Source organism: Lates calcarifer, linkage group LG23 (assembly GCF_001640805.2).
Source record: "Lates calcarifer isolate ASB-BC8 linkage group LG23, TLL_Latcal_v3, whole genome shotgun sequence".
Lineage (NCBI taxonomy): Eukaryota > Metazoa > Chordata > Actinopteri > Centropomidae > Lates > Lates calcarifer.
The window spans coordinates 12,456,000-12,480,283 of record NC_066855.1 but is presented as its reverse complement, the minus strand read 5'-3'; the positions used below and the strand labels follow the sequence as shown (position 1 = coordinate 12,480,283).

The window sequence follows — 24,284 nt, the reverse complement described above, 5'->3', positions numbered from 1 at the left end:
GCACCCCCCACCCCAACCCCCACCCCACCCCTCCACCACCCCCACCCGATGCTAATTTTGATATATAAAAAAAGGCTTGAGCGTCTGAGGTTTTTTGGTTTGTCATTCATGCGTCCTGTGGTAGTCGACAGAGATGACAGTTTACTGTATGATGCTGTGTCTGTTCACATTTACGTCTGCAGAGTTTGTCAGTCTGATGGGAAGCGTTTGTCCGGAAAATAAATCTACTTTGCAGCTCAAGTCTAATTTCCTAAAACTGTTGCGCACTTGGATCTGCTCATTTATCTAATTTTTGGTTTTCATATCGCGACTAATGCGCGCTCCCTCTCTCTCTTCTCTTTGTCCGTGTTTATTTTCTGCACCGTCAGAGAACGAAACTTGTGGAAAGCAACTGTCTTAATTAAACTTTGGGGAGTAATCTTTCATTAATTAAAAATAACTTTTCACATTTCATGCATAACAAACTCGTTTTCCCAGCTTTGGTATTTTAATACTTCCTCAGGAGCAAAAATAACAATTTGAATCACTTTTGTCATCTAAATTGTATTTCTTACGAAAAAAGTTCCACCATTATATTGTTTTTGTTCACGTGAAGCTTGAAATAAGAATGAAGTCACCACTGTCACACGGGTCCAAACAGAGATTTATTAAAACGACAATTGATAAATGAATACATATTTGTTCATTTTAAGGAGGCTGACTTCATTGGCTACGTCTTGACAAAATTTTTCATACATACACGCGCGCGCACACAAACACACATACACTCACTTTTTAGAGGTCCACGTATTTTTTTTTTTTTTTTTTTTTTTTTACAATTTACATTGTGCATATATCCACATATGTACAAAATCCATGTACTATGATACATTTAATCTCAAACAACAACAAAATAAAATAAAACCCATCTGAAATAAAAATAATAACAAACAGGCCCACTTGTTAAAAAATTAAAATTCACGAATCTTTAACAACAAATCAAGAAAATGAGGCCTTTTGATGTGCAAGTAAAAAAAGTTTCCTCAGAGACTAAAAATATAGGCTATTTTTGTGTAAGGGGGGAAAATGTGCTGCTTATAGTTGGTCCCATATAATCTTGTACGCACATTTATCTATTTATATCTTTTTACAATACTCAGTGATACACACAAATTCAACAGTAGCTGATAGATCTCTCACAAAAACTCCAGTTATACGTCCATGACAAACGCTACATAGACTTGTTCGACACAATGAAATATCACAGTCAAAAAGAAAAAAAAAACTTTGGAAAACGGGTCACACAATCATGATTTTGGTGACTGGGTGTTTATATTGCACATCGGTACTTACATAAAAGTTGAAATCACTAGATTATAGCCTGCCTCGCCTCAGATCTTTTCAGGGGAATGTTTCGGGTGGTGGGCGGTCAGAGTGTGGCCGGTCTAAGTGTACTCCGGACCGGACGACTCTTCTGACAGGGACCGCTGTGCTCCGAATGGGTCAAACCCATTTTCATCTACTGACAGGCAGTTACCTGCCGAGCTGTAGCCCTTCTTTTTAGCTCTCCTCTCCTCCATTTTAATAGTATCGTAGAGCCCCTGCGGAGCCTCTTCTAACAGGTTATCTCTCTCTGAGTAGGACGGTTTCATTTGGCACACGTTGCGCAGCAGCAGCAGAGCTGGTGCGTAAAGCACATTGACGAGACCCATACCCAGATTAAGTTGTACAAACCCGAGATTGTGCACTATCTGCCCGGCTACTATAGGACCCATAGCGTATGCAACAGAGTAGGATATATCTGCTATAGCGTAAACACTACCATACACAGAAACATGACGCACGTCAACTAAAAACGCAAGTGTCGGCAGCAGAGCAGTGTCTACAAGTGCAATGCCAAAGCAAATGCCGCACAACGGGGCGATGAGCTGTCCAAAAGTTTTGCATGCGGGGACTGTGCAGGAGCTCGCTCCTATGATAACCATACCTAGAGCTCCGTAGAACCACTGCAAATTTGGATGCTGCGCTGCTAATTTAACTGTAATGTACACACCGAGGACGTGAGGGAAGAAGGCTGGGAGCCAGGTGAGTCCCATTTCCCACTGAGAGGAGTGCATGGTGGTCTCCATCCAGTTGGCTATGGTGGGCTCCAGAAAGGCCAGGGGGATGTTGCACACTGTCAGCGCCCCGGCCACCACGGCTATGTACGGGTCAATCATGAGTCTGTATATCGGGGTGCCGACTGGCATGTTCTCTCTAGTCCTGTTGGAGAACGGCTTGATCACGGTCAGAAACAGAAAACCGTCCGCCAGGCAAATGCATGCGAGCACGATGAAGGGCACTTTCTTGCCCGCGAACTCGTACAGGACGCCCCCGAAGGGAGGCGCCACCAGGCTCCCGAAAGAGATAAACGCCAGAGCGATGCCGAGTGCCCTGCTTCTCTCTGCCTCCTCCGGTGTATTTGTCAGCTATCATCGCGATTCCAGAGGTGTCCGCGAAAGCAGACCCCAGACCCTGCAAACTTCTGGCCACAAAGAGCGTCGCATAGTTCTCCCCAACAGCAAATATGCATGTGGATAAGAACATAACAGTCAGTCCAATTAAAAGTGGAATGTCATATCCAACCCGATCTATGAAAGTTCCCGACAGCGGGTTAACTAGCAGCTGCAGGATGGCTTTAGATGCAAAAAGTACTCCTATCTGGATATCTAAATTGTTCTTGTTGCTTTTGTCTTGGCTTGTGCTGTTGGCTGATGTGTTGGGGTGCATCACTACGTGGACGTGCTCTGACTGCTCACTCTCCAGATCAGCAAGATAGTCTGGAATAATTGGCACGATTACCATGTAGAGCATATTGTCCAGCAGGAGAGCCACGCAAACAATCACTAATATGATCCGTCTTTGCTGGTGAGGATCCCTCATCGCGGTGCCTAACTGCTTGGTTCTTTCGCCCATCTCGGACAGTTTTACGGCGGCTGATTTTGCCAGCCCGGAGGTTCCCCCTTCTCCATCCATAGTGTGCTTATTTTATTTTTTTAAAAAAAGAAAAGAAAATATTTTTCCGTTGAAAATTGTAGTTGTGCTTCTCCCGTCTGCTGCCGATCTTTCAGCACCTTGGATGTCTCATTGGTGTTTTCTCTACATTGATGTGATGCTCTCCGTCCTCACCTCGCCTGTGCGTAAAGGGAGAGGCGCAGAGGAACTTGGCTGCCTCATCGGTGAAGATGGCTTTCTTCAGCTGCCTCAACTTGTCCTCGCCTCAGCCGCATCCGATTCTGTTTCATGATCTCCCGAGAAGTGACGTGGTGAAATCGCAAGATTTTTCTGCACCGCGCAGAGGTTTCGGCCGCTAATCTTACATGGCAAAAGTTTGTTTGGAGCGATTTTGTTACTTATTTGCAACACCTAGGACGCTCCAGGTCTCTCATCTCCGCGTTCATGCCTCCTATCACCTGTGGCACTTTTGCGCTCAGCTCTGAGACCACGAGTGACTTCGTGGCCATTGGTGCACATTAACCCGCAGGTTCGGCGCTATTTTAGTCCCTTTTTTTGTCTCCCCTTTTCACCAAGAGCTATGACGCATCACCAGCTTGCCCCCAAGTGGATCCCTTCGTCACTTGCCTCCTTTATGTTAATTTCCAACCATAGCAGCAATCACTTCAACCAATAAGAGCCAATGAGCACCACATCACGACCCTTCTACAACAGCGGGGAAGGGAAAAAAAAGAGGTTTTCTTAATCCTAATGTCCAGTGTGTAACTCTTGACTTTGGTTTTTTACGGAAAAACATAATGTTTCACGGTCATTTGTTGACTTATATACCCATAGACTGCGATATCTGCGATCTTTAATCTTTGCAAAAGTAAGCCCAGTATTAATCTCAAGATAAGATACAAATACCAAACACACAGTATGTACAAATCCATAAACCATCAGGGACGCATTTTCGGGATAAAAATACAGACTTCAATTTAAAAACAAACAAACAAATACAAAAATTATAACGTCAGTACCATGTCTCTGTCAACATACAATATTTTTAGGGATGTTAAAGCTTAATGACACATTCAAGTGAATCCATTGACGGCTTAAAAAATGTAGTTAAATAAGCTATAATAAGGTTTTGAAAGAGGGTGTCCTCATAAACTCATAAATGACCCACTGTTGCAGGAGCTGTAGAGATTTCAGCACCACCAGCTGTGGACAGCTCCTGTCACCACGGACAAACGCGAGAAACACCTGGGCAGCGTCTCACGTACACTTTTTCTGTTCTTTAAAATGTATATGTAAATGTAAATAACAACACTGGTAAAACGGTGTCTTTACTTAAAGATTATTTACATACTCTTAGATAAAATCATGCTAATGGGCCGTGTGAAGATCCTTTTTTACTGCAGCATAAGACACTGGCGACACCGTGTGGTGAAAATCTATAAGCACGCGCAAACATCTATGAAAAAACATCTGAGTAATACTGTCCTCTAGTTTTAAAATAACTGAATTTTATGCATGATTAGAATCAAATAATGTGCTTGGTTTGGCCCTTTAAGAGTGTAGAATTGCCCTTAGACACTTTTCAAGTACTTTTTTGTTCTCTTTGTCCCGTATAGTTACCGTATATTCCTACATTAGATTAACTGGCCAGACTTCATTTCAGGTCTCCCAGTTTAGTGTTCACGAGCAGTACATAAAAACTATAACACACTATGATGCAGGTGTAAGGAGATGTGCGCTCATTAATGTACTTGTCAACAACTAAAACTCTTCCTTTTACTGAAGGCTGCAGGTTAAACAGAGAATAAATGACAATAAACAGTAGTTGTTGTAAAAAGTATAAAATATGTTTTCATGTGAGAATTTATAGTATTTATAGTTGCTGATAAATACTGTACATAAATAAGCACTTATACATACTCCTCTCACAGAACAACTACATTGTAGTTTTATAAACTGTTTGTATGTATATTAAATATTTGTATTGTACTTATAGATGCTAAATAGGGGGCTTATCGATTGTTTTACTATGGTGTAAAAAAAACATTTTTTTCAGCAACAAGTATAGAAGTCATTGTCATAAAAGTCATTTCTTAACAAGTTCTGTTACTATCCTTTGCCAGTAGAGGGCAGTGAAGACTTGCAAATGATAACAACTGTGAACCTCATGATGTAACTGTAAAACTAAGTGTAGCACTCATCAAAATTCAAAACACAAGACTGGGACTCCCTATTTCTAACAACAAACAACAACCAAGTAAGTTAGTCTGTGTGATTAAGAATGCTTATATGTCTCATGTGACCAAGGCACAAACAAGCGCGCGCACACACACACACACACACACACACACACACACACACACACACACACACACACATCCCAAAATACAAGCAATTGGAAGCGTTGCAATACTTCAGTTTACACACTGATCTATAACAGTGGCCAGTCCATCTTTGGCCAACAAAGCCCAACACCACAAAGAGACAGTGTGTATTAGAAGAAGAGAGCAGAGGTGCATTTACAGTCTATACACTGGGAAAAGTGATCATTTCTTATAGATGGGTGTTCCTAAGTCTGATTGCTTCTGGACTATTTGTTTTACATGTGGGTAGGCTAAAATGCATTACTGGTGGCTCAAATAGTCACATAGTCAATGTCTATGTCTATAAATAGATCAATAATGTTTTGTTTTTTAATGCTATAACATGTTTGTTTACATTAGCAATAACAGACCTGTTTTCTAAATAGCTTGGAAACTTTTATTCATGGGAAATGTTTTACCTGTACATCATATTCCTCATTTTGGAAATATATTTCTACAGAACATACTATACTCTTTGGCACTTAAGGGTTTATTCAGATAGATCCTGTCTATCCACAGAGAGTCATGGGGGGGGGGGGGGGGACTGGAGTCAGTCCCAGCTGAGATTAGGTGCGAGGTGGCGGACACCCTCGACAGGTCGTCAGTCTATCACAGGGCTGACATCTGTCTTTCTGTCTGTTGATATCAACACTTATGATGATTGCTGTTATGTAAAACAGAAAGAATGGATGATGGTCTCGGCAGGCGGTGGAGGGGAGTTTCCAGTGTGTTCAGTGGATGATTTGATGTAAAAAAGTCAATGTTAATACACCAACAGGAGGATTAACACACCATAGGAAATAACTGCCCAATTTCACTAATGAGAGAGGCCTGGCACAGCAGCAGATATTAGATAAACACTTTTTATATTATAGTCTTATACCACAGGCCCACTACAGTTTTTTTTAAAGAGATGGATAATCTCTATAAACTCATTCTAGTAACTTGGCTGAGTGTCAGCAAAAAAATCTGTGAAAATTATTTCGAGAAAAACCCACAGGAGATACTGTATGTCACATCTTTGACATAATTTGTGCTGTAATAAAATCTAAATATGAGCCAATACTGGTCAATTATAGATTATGAACAGGTACATACAATCCTTCCATTGCGTCATCTAACTTTACCTATTGACCGTAAGGTGTTAATGTTTGACGGAGGATTTACTTTGACCTTTGATTTTCTCTTCTGAAAAACAAATAAAGTATCTCTCACCTTTGACCTGGTTAGACATACTCATCATCATGATTATTTAAATATTATCAACATAAACATCAGCCATTGTGCTTAAAGGGCCGATACAGTGTTGATCGTTAACTTTTAACTTAGAGGTTTGTGCAACCAGCATTCCCTAACATGACCTCTGTGCTCCCTCTGTTATTATCTGTCTTTCCCAAACTGTGACTGAGCACCTGTCTTGTGCACTTAAACAGATCACCATTTGGTGAAATATAAAGTGCTCTTCAACCATAATCCTTATTTTAAAGGACCTTATGTATTGTACTATTATTTTGTAGAAATCTAATCCAGATGCATAAAGTATGATGTTATATTGTACACGTTGCTACAAAATCCATAACTTTAGGACTTTTTGTGGGGAGATGCAATTTCCATTCAATACTAGCGATCTCAGTATTTCAGTGTTTCTGGCTGTGGCCCTGATGTCCTTGTGTTCTTAAGGTCAAAATCTGACTCTGATTAACTAAATCTCTGTGAACATGTCACACACGTGCACCCATGTGCGGTGGGGCTGCTGTTTGTGCTGCATAAGGACAGATGTTTGTCTCTTCTTCTTCTTTTTTATTTATTTCTTTTTTTAACACCATCTGTCCGTGACAAACACACTCACTGTATCATCACTATTCAAGCACAGCCAGGAACAGCTTCACCTCACCTTGCGGGTGGATGGCGATCTAAATCCTGACTCGACTGAAAGAAAACCGTTGTGGATCAGATGTAGTTATTTGTACAATGTTTTGGGAGAAAGCTCTCTGAGGCTATATCTGTCTGTGACAAGTTGTTCTCCTTTCTTCCTCTGAGCTTATTACTATTACTGCTGCTTCTATCTACAGCTCTGACTGAATTGGATCACTGGTTCACACACACACACTTACTGTCTTGTAATCAGCCATGAGTCAAGGGAACGACTGTTTCTCAGAAATTGATGCTAATCTGTTGGGTTCCTCAGCCTTTCCTGAGTAAAACCCTGATCATCCCAAGTTGATGCAGAGCAGTTGAGTTTATGGGGAAGTGCATGATTATGTCCAACATTTAACGCCTGCCAGTGAGCAGAGCTTGTTCATGTGTGGGATCATGTGTCTGATGTTGAAGTCAGCTGCATAACAGAATTCCTGAGTCACTTTCTGACTTGACTTTTTACAATTTATACCCACTTTTAGCTTCATTTTGACCTAGACTTTTCAAAGGAAGAAATAATACACACACAAATCCAAGGATTTCAACTAAATGTGTGAGTTTCCTTTGTAATGTAACAAGGGTCATGCCAGCAGCTCTGTGAGGCTGTACTTAGGCACAGCGGTTAATTAAACCTGCTTTTCACTTAATGAGTTAATTTATAGTTTTGCTGTTGCTTAGAATGATTTTGACTTTAACTAGCGCTGAGTATTTTCAGTGTTTATACACTGATGTTGGGTTGTTTCAAGTCCTCTGTGTCCATATTCATTATTTCCCTGATAGGTGAACTGATAATTTGTAAATTTAGTAGTTAGAAATATTATGGCTGCTTAATGCTGACTGACCACTGCAATTCAAGACTTAAATACAATGTGTTATTATTCTAATTTAAGTATTCAACAGGGATATTTCAGGACTCTCTTGACCCGTGTGAGTGCCTCTCATTAGGGCCAACTCCTCCTCTGTTAAGACAAGCAGCCTTTGACGGAGAGAGGATTTCACCTGCTGACGCCCGCCTGGCAAGAACGTCAGTCACCTCTGAGGTTAGTGTGACAGAGACTGTCTCACTGTGGCTTATTTCTGGAGTGCATGTATTTAGCAGCTCAGAGTCGCTGTAGTCTCTCCTTCTCTCTGGCTTCGCTGACACTCTAACACTTGCCATGAATGTGACTCATATTTAGAAAAGACAAAATGGCAGGCATGTAATACAAGGAAGTGTACGACAGAGCAAAAATAATGCTGGCATTGTTAACGTGGCTGCCCTGACTAGTAGGACTATGGTTTAATTCCTCAGTCTTCCTGCATAACTTCTTGTCCGTCATTCAAGCCACCTCCCTACATTTAGTTTCATTTAAATCTTTGAGGTTTGATGTCTAGTTCCGTTCAGGACACAACTACACAATTGGTTTCTTTATTTGTGTGCACAGACTACACTATCTACCTATGTATTGATCACTTTATGGATTTAAATTATCAGCTACCTAGAAATGTGATTAAGTTCACTGTGTCTCAGGTGTTGACTTCGGCGTAATTGCATAATAGTCTTAACACAGTGAATGCTTCCTTACTATATATAGAAGTTACATCATCTCACACACTCTTCCTACCAAAAACACAATGCTTTAATCTTCTTAGTAAATGCTTCAAACAGCCGTGTTATGAGAGGGCATCTCTGGATGCTGCTCAACTGTAGAAATCAAGCCTCTGACTGAAAGCAGCTCAGTTATTGAAGTTTTAAACCGTTTGAAAATAGACAGAGCGTACAGTAGACGGGCAGCAGCGCAATGTTTTTTATTGTGAGTGGTTTAACATAGACGGAGGAGCAGTGCAGGATAAAGACAAATTGTTGTAGATAGAATGCAATAATTTTAAAATGGATAATTTGCCTGCAGCACATTTTGGAGATCACACAAATCCACCGTGATGCTACAGCGGCGGCTCCAAAATGTATAGATAGTCTCATCTACAGTCCACATGTGAAAATATTACAACTGTACAGACATCTAAATGGATCAGTGCTGTTTACCTTACAACACCTTACCAAAAGTACAAGGAACTTATTGTAGGACAAATGATAGGTCTTGGATTTTTGCCAAAAGTTATTAGGTTGCCTTTCATTTTGACTTAATATCTGGATCAACAATCTTTTGTCCTGTGAGGAAGTGCCAAACGCCGCCTCGGTAGAACTCATTTCCGAAAGAGTAGAGGAGAGCGTTGAAGATGGGGTTTGTCTTGGCAACAACCGGAAGCACCTGAGAGAGGAAACAAGTACTTCCATCATTCTCAAAGTAATAATTTAAAGGATAGTTTTATGTTAGTCTTATTTTTTAGTAGTTCTGGCCATTACTCTTCCACATTTTCTTCAACTTCAATTGCATCGTCCCTCGACCTGTCAGACTGAATGAAACATAAGTCCTCACCATTCGCAGCTTTGGAGACACGACCGTCACATCCTCAAAGCAGGCGTAGATACACATGAGGACGTAGGGGCCCCAGCACATCAGCATGACCCTCAATGGCAAACTGGTGTTAAACTAGAAAACAAAGTTCAGTGTATTAGTGTAGATGTTACATGTGTAGTTTAGTGGATTTAGAACTTGCAGATAATGCAGTGCAGTTGCAAATTGGGGGGGGGGGGGGGGCTCCTAGAGACTGAAAAGGACAAGATGAATGAATATTTCGCCTAATAATGTCTTTGTCTGTACTCTGTGACTTCTGCACAAAAGCATAAATTTCATTACTCAAACGGCAGGGCACACAGGGCAGTCAAGTGCACAGATGGAGTGGTTATGCACTCCTGGTAGCTAGCCTGCTAGTCCGTAGCCACACCAATATTTTCTGTTTTGTTTGCTGTGGTTTCAAAAAATCCACTTCTTGAACTATACATGTTTGTACATGAACTGCATGTTTTTTCACACCCCAGTGTTGTTGTTTTCCAACTAGTAATTCAGGATTATTTTCTAAAAGGAATAGTCCTAAGATGAAGGTGATTAGCTTAGCTTATCTTAGCATTAAGTCAGGACACAGGGGAAAATAGCTAAACCTGGTTGTGTCCAAAGTTCAAAAATACACCTCCCAGCACCTCTACTGGTGTGTTCAGACAGAACGCAGATTTTCACCTTGTGTCATTTGCACTGATTTGACAGCTGGAATGTTTGTGCAGTCTGTGTTTATTTTCTGTAATTTGCTGTAAACTAGCTAAGGTTAATTAAACAGCTGTGGGTGGATTTTGTTTTACCAGTGAAAAGAACCAAGCTAGATGTTTCCCCTTGTTTCCAGTCTTTATTCTTAGCTAAGCTTATTACCCACTGGCTGTTCAGACACGAGAACAGTGTTGAGCTTATAACTCTCAGTAAGAAAGCTATTAACCATATTTCCAATGTAAAAAGATGCTTTTTCCCATATTGCCACTGACCATTGTTTAGTCTTTTGCACATTTGTCTGGTAATCAATACTCTGGGTTAGTGTCTCCAAATATAACAATCACAATGGATACTGCAGAGAAAGAAATGAGGTGTTCCCTTAAAATATTTGAGAATATTGCGGCACGTTTACCCTGTGGTGGTGGATCTTCTTGAAGTGTTTATAGATGGAATCGTAACATGACAACATGGTGACAGCTGGGAACATCAGGTAGACTAGCACCAGAGTTAGCATGAAGGTCACATAGTCCCTGTTAAAAGGGGAGAGATAGTAAAATAATGTGGAATGTGGCAGATGTTTGTCTAAATGCTCCATATAACTGCTGTTTCTGAGAGAGTCTCTTACTTTACAAGTGATCACATTTTTTCTGACCATAGCATCTCTATATTTCTATAATTCTACCTGTCCCCTCTGGTGTAGTCCAGCGTGCAGCAGGTCCTCATAGGCTCAAAGTCATAGACGCCCCATCCCATTAGAGGTACAGCAGCCCAGAAGATGGAAAGAATCCAGATAATGCCGCTCATAGTCAGAGTTGTGCTCCAGAAGAGCTTCTGTCCTACAGAATAAAAACAAGCATGATGTTACTTGATTGTGAGCAGACATTTGATTATGATTTATGAGAAGTAATATTTAATTTTTCACCAGAAACAAAGGCAGATGTGACAGAATTTTAGACATTCACATTGCCCTGTAGCATTATTTATAAAACCAGCGAAAACTCATTGAAATTGTACTATTAATGTATTAATGCCAATTAATTTATCTGGCACTTTTTCCAAATTAGCTTCATACCTTCACTACATGATAATTTTTGAATGTAAGTAATGAATGGGAGGGGTTCATTGTGGTTTGAGCATGAAATTTTAATTAACAATTACAAAATAGGTATAATAAAAAGTTCTCATTTTATTTTGATAGATTCTTTTAGTACTGGCCATATCTTTAACTCACTGGTGCAGTACTGGTGATATCTGTCCCAAGCGATGGCGGCCATGAAACTGATGGAGGCCAGGACCGCTATCATTCCCTGGAAACCATGAAAGGCACATCCATCTTGACCAAACGGCCAATATCTAGAGAAAACACCAAAATTTAAGTCACACTCCATCACGCAGAGGAATTTTACTATGACAGACTATGACAGGTTGTAAATGCAGATTGGTTGTATTTCTGGAAGCACAGTTGTCACAAACTAATGGTATGATTTCTATGCAGATCCTACCCTTCGTGACGGGTTACATCTCTGAGCTGTTAGCAGTTAAATCAAAGAGTGATGTTTGACTGCCAGATTGTTTCAGCTGTACAAAGCTAAAACTTCCCACCGTGTCAACCGAAAAGTCAGAAAAATAATCTTTAATCATCTTGCAACCCATCAGATTTATCTTGAAAATTCTTGGGGTGGACTTCCCAGTGCCCAAGACACAGTTCCCAAAACAAACAACTCCCCTGAGGGCCAAAGACTGATATAGAAATGAATTTGTGTTGACTGGATTGATTGCTAATCTGCTAATTAATACTACATGCATCACTAAAGCACATTACAAACTGAAAAAATATGAACCTTAAGGCAACACCTACATTATTACCAAATCTTAACCTTAACCTAAATAAATGTAGCATGCCCATGACAACAAAAGTGCCTGTGAAAGGAAAATAGAAAAACTTTTAAAAAGTCTTCTGTTTGATACCTGAGGTAGCTCGAGTAAGCAGCTGTGAGTCCGTTAACATTCAGACAGATGTCAGCCACAGCAAGGTTGAACACAAAGAAGTTACTGGGATTCCGCATCTCCTTCACTGTGAGGAAAGACACGATGCTGATGGCGTTGAGGAAGAATCCGAGCATGCCTGAAAGTGAGAGAGAAATCAAGATTTCCATTTAATTTTCATCTGCCTATTTAACTTTTCTCAGCGGTTTGAATTGATCAGCACAGTCTCACCACCTTAATCTTACCCTATGTTTCACTTGATACAACCTTTGCAAACATTATGAAATACCTTGTGTTGTGAACAGTTAAGAAGTTTAGAGTTTTCTATAACCAGTGTTGGACCTTTGAGTGATTTTGCTTGGAAGCCTGTAAACTTGTAGTTTAAGACAACACTGACAAAATTTCAAACTTTGCGAGGAGAAAAATGGTTTGGATTTTCATAACTTGAGTTGCTTTTATTAGGTCATATTAACAACTGATTTCAGAGTGCACTGTCCCTTTAATTCTTGAACAAACATGTCTTCCAGTATGCTCGGTTCACTTACCCCCAACGAGAAGCGCTGAGCCGAATGTAAACATATCAAATTCCGTGAATCCCTCCGGTAATGTATACGCTGCCATGCTGAAATGCACAAATTAAACTTTGCACAAAAAGACAAGTTCCCTGTTGTGTAGCGCACCACCGTCTCCAACAAAAGGACGCCTTTATAAAGGCTCTTTCACGTGAAACAGCATGAAGGGTATAATCTCTGTAACCCCCCCCCCTTTTGCAATCCTCCGAAGAATGTCCTAACGAGCAGGCCTCCTTCAAACTTTCTCCAAGTTTGAGAGCGCAAAAAGTTCGCGCGTTTGGTGTGCAACCCTCAGATCAGAAAGTCACAAAAAAGTGATTTTTGCTAATGTGAAACTCCATTGTACAAACCCCTTCGGTGCAGAGACGAACTTTCCTACAACTAGTCCACTTAATGAGCTGTTGTGGTTGATAACAAAACAGAGAATGGAAACATGGGAAATGTTGTCTTTTAAGTTCCGGAATAGACTCAGATATGATAATTTGGAGGAATGACACTTTTAGGCAGCCAGTTGAGCAGTAGGAACCAGACACCAGTCCACAGCAAATCAGTGTGTTAACTCATTCAAACTGCCAACAGAGTGAAACCACTCTGTTCAGCTGTTCATTTTGCTTTATTCTACATTTGATTTTTATTTGATCTTTCAGTTTCCCAAAGAAAATGTATTGCTTATCATTATTTAACTTTCTTCAGTTCCTGTACACAGTATTTAGTGAGTTAACTAGTGTATTAACATGACTGTATTTGCAATTTGGAAAGATGTGTGCAGACGTCACTGTCATGATAAAATCACAGTACGGTCAGGACTCTTCAATAGATGACTCAAAAAATGGCAACTCTCTCTGTCAAACCACATGAAGTGTAAAAGGTCAATTAAGAAGTCTGTGAAAGCATCAGGATGTTATTCATTTCCTCATTTATCCGTCTTGTCTTGGTCAACTGTTGACCAAAATAACCCTTAAAAAAAAAAACAGGACACTGGAAAAATGACCTTTGGCTCTCGCAGCAGTTCGAAGCTTTTAAAATGTAACGTTCAGGCAGTCTGATTGCACCACTAATCTGTTCACAGATTACCACAAACTCATTAACTATGAAGTAATGATGTGTCCCAATGGACTTATAATACCCTTTCTCAAACTGCCCATATTGTCCTGACTAGAAGCTCAGCGTCCCATCCAGCTACAGGCTTCCTCACTTTCAGAAAAAAAATAGCTGCAATGTCAGTGCTTATCACTGCATCTGCTGCTCTGACACATGGGACTCAAATGTGGCAGCAGAAACATTGTTTTCCTACAGATAGATTGACAATTTGGAGCATCTGATTTGTACATCAGCATGTTTGTCCGCTGCCCTAAATCCCAACAAGAGGTCTATGAGAATGTTTGTCAGAAGCCGAGGGAGCAGTTTCAGGGCAGGCATGAACATAAAGCAGCAGAGTGGTGCCAATTTCACAATGCATAAGATTCGATAAAACAGTCTGTTAATCTAATGCAGCTGAGTGTGACGAAATAAGAGCCAGGCTGAGCCAACACAAGAGAAAACATGAACACAGTAGATTGATCAGCTGGTATGAATTGGAATCAAAACCTCGGGAAGTTTGTTTTGTGTTAACTCCACCATCTTTTAACAAAATTAAATTATCAAGCTTTGTCAGTTGAAAATCACTCTTGAAGGTATTTCTACTCACTTTCTGCACTACATAACTTCTTGGAAAGTATATATGAAACTTGTTCATTGCAAAAGACAGTACAATACAGCCTTGACTCATTGTAAGAAGTCAGGATTGACTGATGTAATTTCAGTGGGAAGCTCGTCATCTTGTTTAGCCATGAAAATGAAATTTTGAGAGTAAAACCCACAGCTGCCAAATCTTTGTAATACTTGGGAGTTTCTTTGTAGTGGCTACACATTGTTGCATTGGCAAATAGTTAATTACACTGTCATAATCTGCTGGTTTTGCAATGAAACAAAGGTTTCACTGTTGAAATTGCATTTGCACCCTAAAGACTGAGGAACAGGGGGACAGATGAACAACTGGCACAAAAGTTTTTGTTCATTCCTGCTCAGTATCGAGTGATAAACATCAGAAGAAATGAGAGGTAATTGAGTAGCTTTACTCAACTACTGTACTTAAGTACAGTTTTGGGGTACTGGCACTGGGGAGATATTAACCATAAATACCTTTTTGAGTGTAGTACCTTTATTTCTATGCCTGAAGCACATTGATTTGCCTTCTGTCTGCATGGTGCTATATGAATAAATGATCCTTGCCTCATCTTACCTTGAGACAATATATCAGATCCTCTCCCATTCCAAGAGGTGTCCTTCTAGAGGTCAGGTGGGGAGAAGGGGGCAGGGAGAGGTGTGTAGGGTTGGAGTTTTTTTTTTTCTTTCTCTGGTCCTGACTGGGACAACCCTCCTGAAAGAAATAGAACAGAGATGCATTAATCAGAGACAAAGAGATGACTGGATTAAAGGATTTGAAATCCGGCTGCACAGCCACGTCTTTAAACCTCTGCACCTGTGAAAAACCCACAGAGACTGTGACAATATGTCTGTCAACCACAAAGTGTGTCACGCTCAAAGACACATTTATGTGCTAAAAATCAATGTGTATCTGCAGGTGACTACTGTAAATGATCACTACATAATATTGTATCAGTCGTGTAGTAGTAAGCTTAAAAATTGCAGATTATTCTTACATAATTCTTGGTTTGAATCTGGGAGGCAGGAAACAATGAGTGAGCATTTATAGGATCTGATTAAGTCCAAGATTTATTTTAATTTCCTTTGGGAAATGTGAATTTATGCCTCCCTTGTAAATCAAAAACATAAAAGCAGAGACAAATGTGGGAAAAAAAAAAGGATTTAAACCCAGAGATCACCTGAGTGGGGTGACCTTTTGCCGTCAACAACCATTTATCTGTGCTCAAGTTTGGGTCTAATAACAAGAACGTGACTAACTCAATATGTTGTGTACCCCTAGCAACTCTTCACTGCCATCCAGTGGTCATTTATTGCTAGGTTCTACCCATCAAAATACAGTCTGTCAATGTTTCATGGACCACTTTACTCAGCTTCAGGACCGTAACAAGAACTTTGTTAAAATGATTTGCAACTGTATGACATCCATGTGCTTTCATGTCAGACTTATAATCTGCTGTTTTGGGGACTACTTGTCTATGTATTGTGGGGTTGGAGGCCTAATATATTTCAAATATGAGTATATAATATGACTTTACAGCAAAAAAAATAATTAGACGAATTGTTTTTTTAAAAATGGCACAGCATAAATAACAACAGATATTTAAAACTGTCAAAACAATATCTCACATTAAAATCTTCCACAAAGGAGAAAAAAAAAGGATATTTTGTATTTAGTTGCTGCACTGTACATATAATTATGGTGTCCATAATTAACCATCCAGACAATTACTGGAAAGTACTTCACTGATATTGAAAGTGAAAACTATGTAGCCTATCAGCTTCCAGGAGGCAATAGCCTAATCGTGTGAATGAAAATAACCCAAGTCCTTCACTAATCCCTGCATATCCTTTTTATCTCGGGATTCAGACCAGTCGGAGCAGTATGGAGCTGTGAGCCTGCACAACCACGATGCATCCGATGTCCCGTTAGACTGAGTAGCAGCGCCTATATTTTTTTGAATTGTAGTTTAGTTGCATAGCGTTTAGTAACTTGCGGGAAGAAAAATGAGTCGACATTTTACTGCCGCTTTTTGCTTGGCTTTAGTTTTTCTTCCTCTGTTGGGGAGTTCGTGTCCTGCACAATGCAGCTGCTTCTTCCACAAATTGAGCGACGGATCAAAAGCCAGGTAAGAATAGCAATTACATATTGTTATTATTTGAATTTTGGTCTCAGAACGTGCTTTTATTGCTTATTGCGTGCGAAATAGATTTTAACTGTAGCTTTCTTCTATTCAGTCACTATATGGTGGAGGATTAACTTGGAGTTGCTCTTTAATCTCCTTTGCTTGTTACTGAACAATAGATTACTACTTTTTTCTCAAATAACAGCTGAACTATATAATTTTTATGTTAAACAGAGGGAGAAAAAAAAATATATATATATATATATAGATATATATGTCACTAAATTCACTTAAATCCATGTAATTTAAAATGAGATGTAATACTGTAGGATATTAATTTTTAATAATAATATTTTTCTTATTTTGTCCTTGCAGGAGTGTGCTTTGCAATGATCCAGAAATCACAGTGGTTCCTCCAAATTTCCCCACTGACACATCAAAGCTTCGTATTGAAAAAACAGCCATCACAAGGATTTCTAGCGACAACTTCCACTACCTCAACAACCTGGAGTTTCTCTGGATGTCTTTTAATTCACTGAATTCACTGAACATTGACAGTTTCCGGGGTCTTTACAACCTGGATGAGCTCAGGCTAGATGGAAACTCTCTCACCACCTTCCCCTGGGAGTCTCTGACTGATATGCCAAACCTGAGGCTCCTCGACTTACACAACAACAAGATCTCCACCATACCTCCAGAGGCCACCATGTACATCAAGAATATCACCTATCTGGACCTATCCAGCAATAGTCTGGTGACCATTCCTGCTGACGTTCTCACCATGTGGCTGAGCACGAAGCCACCCCAGGACACAGATTCGTCCAAACTAATTCTCGGTGAGGATCAAGCTGTGACTATTAAGATACTGGAACATATTCTTTTTAAGCTGCCTTGCATGACGACAACTACTTCTTTGACACCAGAAGCATTTAAAGCTGAGTTAGGGATTAGTCTAATTTTAGTTATTGTGTGGAGTGTGTCAAGTTGTCAGGGCAATTCTATTTATTGCAACCTACAGACGCAAGATCTTAGTCTTAAAGTGATTTGTTGGTGTGTGAAGGAAAATATTGAGGATATATGTAGTAAAAGTAGTTAACGAGGATCATTTTTGTCTTTTCACTGACAGCCCTTTGTCACACTTGGTTTCCTCTACAGGTCTCCATGACAACCCATGGCTGTGTGACTGTCGGCTGTATGATCTGGTTCAGTTTCAGAAGTCCCCATCATCATCTGTGGCTCTAATTGACACCAGACTGAGGTGCGCTGATCCAGAGAGCCTGTCGGGGGTTCTTTTCACCGAGGCAGAACTTCAGCGGTGCCAGGGCCCTCGGGTGCACACGGCTGTGGCTCGTGTTCGGAGCTCACTGGGGAACAATGTTCTGCTGCGCTGTGGCACAGTTGGAGTCCCCATCCCCGAGCTGTCCTGGAGCCGCGCTGATGGCAAGAAAATGAATGGCACCGGTGAGTTCTCTTGAACTAATTCCAGATGTGCTTAGGATAGAACAGCATCTATTTCTGTCCAAGTCAAAGTGTCAATGAGATTAAAGATTTTCTTTTTGTGCCAATCTGCTTGACTCTGAGCACTTCTGCTTTTTTATTTTTCAGTTCAGGAAGAGATTTCAAAAGAGGGCATCATTTGGTCAATTCTGAGCGTGCCCGCAGTCTCCTACCGTGACTCTGGGAAATATGTATGCAAAGCAACCAATTTTGTGGGCACTGCAGACGCCATCATCTCCTTGGTGATCACAGATTCCTTTCGGTCAGAGGAGACAGGTGGTGGTGTTTCTAAGAGAAACAGAGGGAAGAAACCTGGTGGCATTGGAAGAGCAGCATACCAGGAGAAACTTATTGCCAGATATGTTCCTCCACCAACTGCCACAGCTGCACAGCCCATCATCGAACCTCTCAATGGCAAAAGCGTGACTGGGAAGTATGAGATCGAGAGCTACAGCATCTCCGATGGTGCTTCTCGGGGACGAGGCAAGGCGTCAGACCCTCAGGGGCCGGTGGAGGTGGAGCGGAATGTTTTGAGTAACTTAGCAGCTAATGCCTCCTCCTTGCAGCAAGCTCCAGAGAAAAGGGTAGTGCGTTCGGTCAAAGTGATTGGTGACACTGACCACACAGTCTCCCTGAACTGGCGAGCCCCCATGGCCACAAACACCACAGAATTTAGTGTCCTATATGCTGTATTTGGTGAAAGAGACATGCGCCGGATCAATGTGGGTGCCGGAAAGAACCGGATCACCATTGATGGCCTTGTGCCCAAGACAAAGTACATTGCTTGCGTTTGCGTCAAAGGCCTGATCCCGAAAAAGGAGCAGTGTGTAATCTTCTCAACAGATGAGGCAGCCAGTGCTAGTGGCACTCAGAAGCTTATTAATGTGGTGGTGATAACAGTGGCATGTGTGATTGCTGTCCCTCTGACACTGATTGTGTGCTGCGGGGCATTAAAGAAGCGCTGCCAAAAGCTACTGGGGCGTCAGACCAAGGAGATGCAGGACTCGTACGTCACATTTGAGACCCTCGGCCCCGGGACCAAAGCTAAAGGGATGGAGGGCGAGTATCTGACCAGGTTAAACCCTGATGAATCCAACAGGCTGCTCTCAGCAAGGTCCAGTGTTGACTCAGAGGCCACTGCCAGGACTGAGGGACCACCTAATGAGTACTTCTGCTAAAACCAAATGTATGCCTCAATCTCCAGAGGATGCACTTTGTTGTCTAACAGCCTGTGATGTGAATAAGTAAACCACGGTGCTCAGAGACTCAAAAGACTTAAATAATCCTCCTCTAAGGGTCCTCAGAGGACAATGATTGCTCTGTCAGTATTGGATGTATGAAATTATTATACAGCCTTGAGGGAATCAAAACCACCATTCATTTGGTGGACAGCAAAAAAGGGAAAATATTCACTGTTGGTTCCAATATTTACATGTGTTATAAATGTGTATAAATAACTTTTTTATTCATCATGCACTTTTAAAGGTAATGTTTTGCAGAGGGAAATGTCTTGAAATGTTCCCCTTAACTGTCTAAAACCCAATCAATTTAATTTTCCTCTGCATTATGTTAAAATATTTATTTAAAACATCAAATATTTAGAGAAATGATGAACCAGCAGTTATTAGTCTATTTTATATGTCGGTATGATGTTAATGTGCCAGTTTTACTGTTGGCTCAACAACCTAAAATACAGTACATTTTATAACGTGTAAATATGTGTGACCCGAAATATATGTGTATTCATGAATATACTGTATAAAAATAAATATTTTTTATATTGAGAAATGCTCACAAGCTTTTTTTTTTTTGCATCTCAGAATATTATTTTGTGTATATGTTTGAATAAATCAATATTCATCTTGCCTGAAGCAGAAATGAGCCTGTTACAAGCATGTACAGCTTTCATTTAATGAACATAAATATACATTTTATAGCAGATTGCGAGTTTACCGAAACATTTACGATGCTGGGGCAAAACACCTAATCACCCACTTTTCTGACTATAATACTCTCAGTCTAAACTAAGATGATGAACATGGTAAACATTTATACCTGCTAAACATTAGCACACTATCATCATGTTGTGAGCATGTTAGTGTACTAGCATTAGCATTTAGCCCAGCCTTACAGAGCTGTTAGCATTTAGAGGCTTAAGTCTTGTTAACATGTAAGCATCAATAACACCAGCATTCTGTAATTAAGATTTAGGATGCAATGAAACTCTTGAGATCCTCGTATGTCCATGTCAATAACAAACCTAAATCCTGGGCCAGTTTGGTCCTTTGAGATAAAACAGGCATCTGGTATTGAAGTAGACTAGAATAATACCATTAAAAAACATTTAGAGAGGCTTTTTGGAGAAAGTTGATTTATAATGCAAGAAAGGAGTCACCATATATTAACCAGCTATTAAATACTTAATTCAAATCTTCTATCATAGCTGGCAAGTTGTTTATATTACAGAGCATGAGATTTCTCTTCTCTCTCTTTTCTCTACTCTTTTTGCCTGTTCAACTAGAATGTATGCTTCTGAAAAGCTTGGACAATAAAAGAAACATGCTACAGCATGTAGATGTTGTCTGTTTTCACACTGGCTTAGTATGCTGATTTGGCCTTTAACAACCCGAAAGACAACCAGTGTTCAGATTATTGAGGTCAGGTTACAGTCCTCTCCAGACATCTGTCTCTGCAGCCCTCCCTCTCTGTACTCTGTACTGCTAAGCCTGACGGGCTCCGGCCCACTTAATACAGACGGGCCTCCTGTCATGTCATGCCTGTGCTTTGGTGGGGAACAAATAAATTGAATTAGACTGATACAAAGCATTTTGGGGTCATACCTAAAAAGTAGAGCAGTACAATCAAACATCACTCACTGAATCTGGATTGAACAACATTTGTGGAGACTGTTTTCATGCTCCTGAGCACATCAGACAATATTTTCTGCAGACAAAGTGGACCATTGCTATAAATACACCTTTCCTGTATGTCTCAAATGTCATTTGGTGTCTTAAGTGTTGCGTCAAGGAGGATTAAGGTAATAGGCTTTCTTCTATGGACACAGCCCATGGGCATGTCCTGCCCTCAGGCCTATTTCACATGCTCCTCCAGGAATATGGACACCTTTTATGTCGCGTTACGTATCGCTTTGTTATTTTATCTCATCACCCCTGGATCATCAACTTGTCTGACCGGCTGCTCCTGCACAGATGATAACTTGGGAAGGTAAGTTATCACTGAAACTGTACAAATTGTTAAAAGTAGGTTATGTGTTAGCCCTAATCTCTTTTTGAACGTGTTGTCTGAAATGTAACCTGCTAGCCTGCTAATTTGCTAACTATCTATAAATTTGTGAAAATACTGTATGAAAATTAGCTGTGGGTATAAAATATACACTTGTTATTGGCTTTTCTTGTCTAAACATATCCTGTCTTACCATTCCAGGTCTTTACTATGTATGGAAACTTCCATGGGACACATACCAGAGGATATCCCACATGACTTCACTAAAATTCGAATTGAAAACTGCCACCTCACCGAGTTACCGCAAGGATCTTTCTCTAAAGTTAGTGCCTTGGAGTTCCTTTGGCTGAATTTCAATGAGATCGCCCTGATGAACATTAAAAGCCTAGAGGGGCTCGCCAGCCTGACAGAGTTGAGACTACAAGGGAATAAGCTTGCTTCAGTCCCATGGACAGCGTTTCAGGACACACCGAAACTCAAGATTTTGGACCTGAAGCACAATCAACTGGACGTCCTACCTGAACACGCTCTGAGGCACTTACCAGCCCTAACCTACTTAGATTTATCCTTCAATCAGCTTACTGTCATATCGAAAGATGTCTTTCTTAATTGGCCTCTTTACCAAACAGCAGAAAAAGCATGGGGGAAAGAAGGCCTGGTCTCCAATGTGGTTTTGGCGCTGCATGAAAACCCCTGGTTGTGCGACTGTCGCCTCAAAGGCTTTGTTGAATTTGTCAGGGCGATCAGCCCTCCCATCATTCTGATGAACTCTTATTTGATGTGCTCGGGCCCCGCCTCCAAAGCCGACAAGTTTTTCCATGAGATCCAACTGAAAACATGCATGAAGCCGGTGGCCTCTGCCCCAGAGACTAACATCACTTTACCCCTCGGAGCAAATGCAACACTCACATGCTTAGTCAAGGCCAGGCCAAGCCCAACCATTCAGTGGATGTACAGTTTGAAGATTATAAGAGGATTTGCTGGTAAGATTTTTTTTTTTCATTACTATCATCCATTTAACTGTTGTGAACCTGCTGTGGTAGCACTTAGTGTGGTATATGTTGAACCTTCGTGCTGCATCTGCTTTATGAAAAGATGTGGCAACAATACCCTTTTTAAGGTTACCTCACCATATATTTTTTCAGATGTACCCAAACCTCTGATTTAAATGCAACACACTCTGACGCTCTGTTTTCTTCTTGCAGCTTCTGAGACTCACATAGATGAGGAGACTGTCACCTCCAAGCTGGTGATACCCTCTCTCCACCTGGCAGACCGAGGACTCTACACCTGCATGGCCAACAACTTCATCGGCAACTCCTCTGTCAGCATCATGGTCAACATCAGCTCCTCTAGCTCCTCCGCTCCCCTGCCTCCACCTGTACCCATGTTGTCATCTGACGAGAATGCCTACATTGACATCCGCATCGCCAAGCAGACAGTTTACGGTATCACCCTTGAGTGGTATGCAGCGACAGACAACCCCGCAGAGACCTGGTTCACAATCCACTTTGGTAAATATGATTCACCTAAAAAGGAGATGATCTACATTGGCCCCGGAATCAACAGCTACTCAGTCAGCGACCTGCTCCCCGTCACCAAATATGAGGTGTGTGTGACCTTAAAGAACCATCCGCCCAGGGAAGGCCAGTGTATTGTGTTTGTGACAGGAAGTGACATCAGTGAGCTGGAGCAAAGAGAGAGGCTCATCCACATCATAGTCATTGTGTGCGCCATGGTGCTGGCAGTGCCGGCCGGCATGTACGCCTGCACCACGGAGGCCAGGTTCAGCTGTGTGGAGCGCTGCGTGGATCTGTGGAAGAGGCGCAGGCTGCGCAGAGAGAACCTGCAGGGGTCTGAGAGGCAGGGTACTTTCGACAGCCTGCAGGCAACCAGTCGAAGAAGGCCTGTGCAAGGACTCGGAGGAAAAGCCGAAAAAGAGGAGGAAGTCTGAGGATAGGCCTAAAGGAGGGAGTGCAGCTCATCTGTACTAGAGTCAAACCTTTGAGTATAGCTCCAGTTCATGCCCCTGATGTGTTAGCATTACATTTAAGTCAGAAAAATCAGATGCTTGCTATAGCTCTGTGACTTGAATACAGTGATAATACCTAAGAGGCACAAACTGGAGCTATACTGAGCATAAGGTCATCCTGTAAGTATAAATTTCAAGCTATAAGCTCAAAATGGAGATGCCTTTCTTCCCTGTTATAGGGAGAGTTTGTAATTATCTTTGTTAATGTACTTGTACAGAAAGTTTGTGCTAAAATGCATTTGTTATTTCTTTGAGTCAGTTTATGCTTCAGAAGATTTTTGTTAAGAAATACGCATTTTTATTTTATTTTCACAGACTACAGATTTATTGTAAAGGAATGAAATGATGGTTGCTGTGGATTAAAGGGGAGTCAAAGATGAATGCTGAGACATACTCTGATTTTTCAGCACAATCACACAGAGGATTTGTTACATAAGCGGTGTTTTCCCGTGCATTTATACATACACTCGTAAGCAGATTAAAGCGATTTTCTATCTGAATCCTAGTCAGCAGGACATGATATTTCCATTTAATGACAGCTCTGAGCTCACTGTGTCTACCTACCTACTCTAACCCTAACCCTAACCCTAACCCTAACCCTAAGAAATGGTGAAAAAGGTAGGAAAAAGGTAAGTCCTGCATTTACAATCCTGCTTAAATAAATATACAATGGTATCATCAGCTAAATAGACTTTAAGTATCAAAAGTAAAAGTACACTTTCTTAAGAAAA

The 24,284-nt window shown here is 40.9% G+C and overlaps 4 protein-coding genes across 4 annotated transcripts; 2 read left to right on the top strand and 2 right to left on the bottom strand.

Annotated features, from left to right (window-relative positions):
• Position 1: 1 nt before the first annotated feature.
• slc18a3b (solute carrier family 18 member 3b) lies at positions 2–3,724 on the bottom strand. The gene is given in 2 exon segments (XM_018699210.2): positions 2–2,435; positions 2,437–3,724. Coding segments are annotated over 2 exon segments (1,569 nt in total). The 5' UTR covers positions 2,995–3,724; the 3' UTR covers positions 2–1,424.
• A 5,301-nt stretch (positions 3,725–9,025) lies between these two features.
• Positions 9,026–13,351, bottom strand: rgrb (retinal G protein coupled receptor b). The gene is made up of 7 exons (XM_018699214.2): positions 12,925–13,351; positions 12,362–12,518; positions 11,625–11,746; positions 11,076–11,229; positions 10,806–10,923; positions 9,671–9,784; positions 9,026–9,502 (listed from the first exon to the last, which is right to left on the bottom strand). The coding sequence occupies exons 1-7, from the start codon at positions 12,998–13,000 to the stop codon at positions 9,365–9,367; spliced, it is 879 nt and encodes a 292-aa protein (XP_018554730.1). The 5' UTR covers positions 13,001–13,351; the 3' UTR covers positions 9,026–9,364.
• A 144-nt stretch (positions 13,352–13,495) lies between these two features.
• lrit1b (leucine-rich repeat, immunoglobulin-like and transmembrane domains 1b) lies at positions 13,496–20,062 on the top strand. Its single transcript, XM_018699205.2, has 4 exons — positions 13,496–16,784; positions 17,157–17,617; positions 17,937–18,242; positions 18,387–20,062. Exons 1-4 carry the CDS (start codon positions 16,663–16,665, stop codon positions 19,454–19,456), a joined length of 1,959 nt encoding a protein of 652 aa, XP_018554721.1. The 5' UTR covers positions 13,496–16,662; the 3' UTR covers positions 19,457–20,062.
• Positions 20,063–21,722: 1,660 nt separating this feature from the next.
• Positions 21,723–24,247, top strand: LOC108898997 (leucine-rich repeat, immunoglobulin-like domain and transmembrane domain-containing protein 2). The gene is given in 3 exon segments (XM_018699189.2): positions 21,723–22,504; positions 22,727–23,417; positions 23,419–24,247. Coding segments are annotated over 3 exon segments (1,557 nt in total). The 5' UTR covers positions 21,723–21,735; the 3' UTR covers positions 23,516–24,247.
• The last annotated feature ends 37 nt before the right edge of the window (positions 24,248–24,284 follow it).

Excerpts from the sequence above, each read along its gene's own strand:
- lrit1b (XM_018699205.2), top strand. The coding sequence starts at position 16,663 with ATGAGTCGACATTTTACTGCCGCTTTTTGCTTGGCTTTAGTTTTTCTT. Across the intron at positions 16,785-17,156 it reads AGCGACGGATCAAAAGCCAG|GAGTGTGCTTTGCAATGATC; the intron begins GTAAGAATAGCA and ends TTGTCCTTGCAG. Across the intron at positions 17,618-17,936 it reads TTCGTCCAAACTAATTCTCG|GTCTCCATGACAACCCATGG; the intron begins GTGAGGATCAAG and ends TTTCCTCTACAG.
- rgrb (XM_018699214.2), bottom strand. The coding sequence starts at position 13,000 with ATGGCAGCGTATACATTACCGGAGGGATTCACGGAATTTGATATGTTT. Across the intron at positions 9,785-10,805 it reads AGAAGATCCACCACCACAGG|TTTAACACCAGTTTGCCATT; the intron begins GTAAACGTGCCG and ends TTTGTTTTCTAG. Across the intron at positions 9,503-9,670 it reads TGTCTCCAAAGCTGCGAATG|GTGCTTCCGGTTGTTGCCAA; the intron begins GTGAGGACTTAT and ends TTCCTCTCTCAG.